Source organism: Sinocyclocheilus grahami, unplaced genomic scaffold (genome assembly GCF_001515645.1).
Source record: "Sinocyclocheilus grahami isolate Dianchi unplaced genomic scaffold, SAMN03320097.WGS_v1.1 scaffold98.1, whole genome shotgun sequence".
NCBI classification, from domain to species: domain Eukaryota; kingdom Metazoa; phylum Chordata; class Actinopteri; order Cypriniformes; family Cyprinidae; genus Sinocyclocheilus; species Sinocyclocheilus grahami.
Window position 1 is genome coordinate 3178272 of NW_015505277.1, and position 6000 is coordinate 3184271.

Sequence of the window (6000 nt, forward strand, 5' to 3'; positions counted from 1 at the left end):
CACACACCAAAACGCTTGAACTTCTGCCAGTAGTTCTAGGAACTATGAAAAGGTTCCTTTGGTGTGAAAGCCCTTCAAGATGCTACCTGAATGCCACTAACCAAATTATGTTAGCACAATGTACCATACTATAGCCAAACGGTCATCACGAACTATGTGCCATCTTAAAAAGTATGCAGTGTTTAGTACATAGCAGAACACTAGTACTCCATTACGAACATAGCCTTAAATTCGGAATGAAATGTAAGTTGTGATCGTGTTTTGATGCATATACAAGATTCCCATATTGTGATGTATGAACCGGCTTCACAAACAAAGGAAAAAATCTAGGGTGAGACTTGATTTTGTCCATTGGGAGTTGTGTTTTTATTGTTTGCCAATTGTCGCAATCTTATATGAGTGACAGGTTGCTGGAGGGCAGGGATTATTGTCCCGTCCTCCCCCCAGTGCACACGTCATCAGAGAGGAGTTCATTGCGAGGGGGAGGTGAAGTTAATCATCAATATCCATTTCATGGTGACGAAGTCCTGTTCACACTTGATACACCACAATAAATCTGAAGTCACTGAGCTTTTGCTATACTGCCTGGTCACCATAGTAGTCTATGTCTGGTCACCAGGGATGCCATAACATGGGAAAAATGTTTAGCCGCAGCTTAGAAACGCGCCCCTGCTGGTCACTGAACTCTAGTTCACTTACTGCAAGCAGTTTTAGGTTAGGGATCTCGATCAAGGTCACAGTCAATGGACCCTTGCAGAGTTAAAACCTAGGATCTTTCAATTACCAACCCAGTTCCAGTGGCATTTCCTCAGGTCAATACAAAGAACTAGTTGAGGATGAATAATTCTGTTTTATTAACCACAACAGACAGCTCCCATTTGTTATGAGATGGGGGAAAATAAAGCGTAGGGCAGAATTAGGCCCTCATCATGTAAATGTATGGGAGAGATGCCGGCTGCTGTACCAAATGCTGGCAGTTAAAATCTAATGACTGTGGAAATGGTAATCATCTTGAAAAGCACTTGAGCGGCCTCCCATGGCAAACGCTCAGCGCTCGCAGTCAGGGACGCAAGAGCACACACGCTAATCTCCAAAGAAACTTTTCTTTTCTTCGAGCCCCTCCGTTCACCGCTCCCTCTTTTTGCTCACACCATTTTTTCGTGTGTGTGTGAGTGTGCGACAAAGAAATGCACAAAAGCACGGAGAATGTTCAATTGCTTGTGAAATTTAAATGGAGAGATTACACAGCTGCTCAAACGCCACGTTTGTGCCGGCTCATTCGTTTTGTTTTGCACTCTCACCATCTCTTCTGTCGGTCCCATCCCTCTCTCCTTCATTCTTTCTTTTGTTTCCTCTCTCTATAGCTGGTGGTCCGTGGGGCGAGTGGTACGCCGCTGTACTGTGAAGCAAAGCAGGCGGCCGGCACCTACCAGACTGTGAAGCTGCAGTGGTTGAAGGGTCTACAGGAAGCAGGATTAGGGACCTGGGTCAGAAAACCTCCCGAGCAGGAAAACTTCACTCTGACTGTATGAGTGCGGAAGCCTGACCTCGTCACAAAAAACACCTTCACCTTGCAACCAGTCGCCACAGAAGCCCTATTTCACCCCTAAAGTCAACAACATCCCACTGCCACAAAATCTCCACAGGGAGATGACAGGAGTCACGACTAGGTGGTAAACTTTGTTCTGTCAAACTCTCGCAAAATGTTGCTACCAAGGTAAGGATGAGGCACAGGAGGATTCTGTACCTTGCCTTTTATGGCTTCTGTAGAGAGGGGTACGGTTAGTGTTTTTTTCCAGACCAGTAAAGCGCAAACCACCCCGGAGCCGATTCTATAGATTTCATTGGTCATGTCAGTCACAATGCTGAATACTAACCTATTAACCTGAACCTGAGTAACCTAGTGTTGGAAGCGCATCCCCAATACATAGCATTACTATTTGTTGCAATTAAATCCCTGCCAAATGTCTGGACTTTAAGTCAGGTTGACTTTGTGATAGGGTTGACCAATGACATAGACTGAGGGGAGGGATTTGCGCTTAACTGATATATAAAAATAAAAAACATGTGTACGGTTAATGTTCCGACATCATGAAAGATCCTACAGTATACCCCCGTCCTCAACATTTGATTAAAACATAGAATAGTGTACCACCTTGTTCTAGCTAGTCAAAAAAAGTTCCCCAACCACCGAGTGCTATGCTAAGCTAGAAGGCTAAGCTAAGAACAAATTCAACACAAAATTATTTTCTTGCATTTCTAATCAGGCTCAGAATTGAATACCTAAAATGTTATGGAATTGCTTTTGTGTCCAAAGAGGATAGGATCTTACAGGACATCGAAAGCAATGGATTCTACTGCTAGGGTTGTCAAATGTTCGGTATAATATGGAATCGTTCCATATTTAAGGCATCACAGAAGCATGTCCCATATTCGCAGGTATACGCCGTAAGACCTAGACCAGGGGTGCCCAATCCTGCTCCTGGCGATCGACTGTCCTGCAAAGTTCAGCTCCAACCATAATCAAACACACCTAAAGCAACTAATTAAGGTCTTCAGGACCACTTGAAAATTAAAGGCAGGTGTGTTTAATTAGAGTTGGAGCTGAACTTTGCAGGACAGTCAATCGCCAGGAGCAGGATTGGACACCCCAGACCTAGACCATACGTATAATAAATTCTCAATTGATAATTATTCATTCTTTTTGCACAAATCATTGTTTGAATTGCATTCGTAGCCATTTGTGCAAGGCTTTAAGACCTTGCATAATCCTTTGTCGTCAAGTCACTCCCGCTTCACAGCTAAAAGCGATTCCATTTCACCGTCCACATTTTGATTTCGGCAATACGTTTTGGCGAATGCAAACAATGTGATATTGATCATAAGAACAACATCCAGCTAGGCAAGAAATCATGCAGTCTACCTGAGGGAAGATGTCTTTCGTTAGTTAATATTGTTAAATAGAGAAAAAAAGAGAGCATTTTTTCAATTTTAACTTCTAGTGTGTCTTAAACTTGGACCTCAATACAGAAGCACAAATTCAAGAACCAAAAGCAGCCCACACTCTCCAAGTTCTCTTTAATTGATAATTATTAATTTTCATTCATTCAGGCTACATGGTTGCAATAACATTTTAGTTCAAAATTTGAAGTGCCATTGTTTAAAAAAAAATGCTTTATTGACTAACGTTTCATAGATGTTCAGTTGTTATGCTTTTAACTTTTGTATGCATGTAATTTCACAGCACAGTACACAGTTCAACATAACATTAAACTATAAAGTTCTTGTAATGAGTTCCAGAAGCTTCCGGAATACCTTTAGTGTGAAGGTAGATCATATCAAATTTGCTTTGTCCTCTTGTGTAACACTCCCAAGATTAAATTTTCTCAGCATTTCCATACACTGCACTACAGCGGAAGTTGCATTGGCCATTGAAGCCAAATGCAGAAGCGATCGTGCATACAGTCTATTATGGCATGTCGATTATCGCAAAATAATTTTGATTTGTCCATCAGTATTTAAAAACCAAAAACATGGAAGGTTAGGGTTACCCATAGGGGGTGCTTTGTTCTGGGAAACAATGTATGTAGCTTTCGCAAGACTTTTGGCAGAACAAGGATTACCAGCTACGGAATTGACAACAAGGGAAAATGTGAGAAACGGGGACAATTTTCTCACAACACAGCAGATGGAAAGATGGTCACCTCTCTCTCTCTCTCTCTCTCCACTGACGGCTCTCCTGTAGCCGTCATTCAAACATGTGTATGTGTGTTAACCTTCGCCAAAGTGAAAGGCAGCCGCCGTCTTGTCATTATCTGCCCATTTCCGGATGGCCTGCCCCTGAAGAGCTCCGAAACGCTGTCCAATTAGAGGTCCTGTCAGAGTGATGCGTCCCTCATTTTCCTCTCTCTCCTTTGCCTTTGGTTCATTGGTACAAATTCAAAATTGGAAAAAAAGAGGGAATGAAAAAACAGTAGGGGTTGACATTGCAAAGACAGGTTAATTCAGCTCCATTTCAGGTGTGCAGGTTAGAGGTGATGGTGACAAGCTAATGTAAATGGTGCCATTACGACACCCCAGGTCTCTTACTGTTTTTTGAGCAGGGACAAGCTTGCTGCTTTAATACCTCAATCCTGTTCACCGGTGACGTGTCATTTCTCCGCTGGTTTCTCTTTGTGTGTCAGTGCTGTATCTTTACACGGGGTGTTCCAGGCAGAGACTTGCGTGAAAAGAAAGGGAAACGTCGGCGGTTTGATGCAGGCACAAAAGACGACAAGAAAATGGAGTTAAGAGTGCGAGTAGAGATCCGTGATTACGGAGTAATTTGTAGTTAATGGATTCATTTACAAACCGAGCACATTACAAATTGCTTCGTAAAGCCCGACACAACCTTTGAAATGCATGCCACATTAACCGAGGTTTAACCAATGCATTTGTTTATTTAATTTACAGCTACATCCCATTCATGTCTTTTTGATTTAGATGTGTGCTTTTCTGTGGTTTAGTATGCGTGCTTAAACCTTGAATTATTTCGTCAAGTTATCATTTTGTCTGTGAAGATGTTTATTGTTGTATACAAATACAATCATATTACTCCATGATTATTATATTTTAAATGACTCGCAACATTTTAATGGTTGATTCCTTTCTCTCCGTAGTTATTGCATAATTTGTTACTGCTTTGAGTATATTATCACAGCACATGTGGTTTTTTTCCCCATAAGCTTTCAGTATGTATTTTCAAATGCCACTTTGTCAACCTCTGCCGAGACCTCATGTATCCACCCCTTTACAAACAGCTCAAGATGTTACAGGGACACCTAGTGGTGGAAAATATATTTAAGGTTTTCTCTGACCCGTTTAATGTCTGATGTCATATTTTAAATAATGAATCCATCCCAGCTTAAATGTGATCATTTTGTCTACTAACAGAAATAGAATATCAATAGAAAGATGGTGAAACTGACAGATCGAAATATGTAACTCGGCATTACCTACCTTTGGCTTCTTTCCGTTATCTGGATTTATTTTTTTCCCCAAAAATATCTAAAAGGTTCAACTTGATGATATTGAATGGAATAATCTGTTTCATAGTTATTTCCACCACACTGACAACCCAGTTTGAAATTGACATAATTGGAAAGACTGTTAATGCACGTCTGTCTTATATGTACTTGTTTCACTTACCTTTTTTTTTTTTTTTTCTTTGTGGCAACATTAGTTTTTTGTTTGGGTTAAACCTTTTCTTCATTACAACAGAAACATGAAAAGCCCCAGACAAAACTACATCTCATAACAAGGCATGATTGAATGGCAATATTGTACTAATGACTGTACATTTTGTAAAAATTTGTAAAAAAAAATTAAAAATTAAAAAATTAAACTTAAAAGAATACCTTAAAGATATCTCTCAATAAAGTGTAAATTTTAACCCCAAAGCATAAGCTGCTACGGTGTGTACATTGCACTTAAGTTAAAAGTGAATGTTTATGTGAATAAAAACAAAAATGTTGTGTTATACTTTGACTTGATTCTGTTTGTTGTACTGTAAAAAATACATAAAAAAAAGTAACACTTTACTTAAAGCCTTTATGTATAATGCATTATAAGTTTAAATGCATTAATTATGCCTCGTAATGCACCTTATAATGCATTGTACAATCTCATAAATAATTGTAACCACAGTTAATACATTATAACACGCAATGTTTTAAACTATGCATTTTAAATTCGGTAGTAATATTTATGACAAGATATAATGTATTACAATGTACATTTTGAATATTTATAATGCATTATACCCTCTAATAACCCTTTAATTATTATTAATTATACATTTACACTTTAAGTAAAGTGTTACCTATATATATATATATATATATATACACACATACTGTATATAGTAATATCAGATTTTTTTGTACACAGAATAATAAATTAATTTGTAGATTCAATCAAAGCAATGCAATCGTTGAAAGACATCTTCACTTTATTCTGAAG

The 6000-nt window shown here is 39.0% G+C and overlaps 1 protein-coding gene across 1 annotated transcript in view; it reads left to right on the forward strand.

Annotated features, from left to right (window-relative positions):
• LOC107588099 (double-stranded RNA-specific editase B2-like) overlaps positions 1-2512 on the forward strand; it is a 59812-nt gene extending 57300 nt beyond the window's left edge. The window contains exon 8 of the mRNA XM_016276109.1: positions 1365-2512. Coding sequence (XP_016131595.1) covers positions 1365-1532 — 168 coding nt within the window. The 3' untranslated portion in view covers positions 1533-2512. The remainder of the gene's footprint in view (positions 1-1364) is intronic.
• Positions 2513-6000: the final 3488 nt, after the last annotated feature.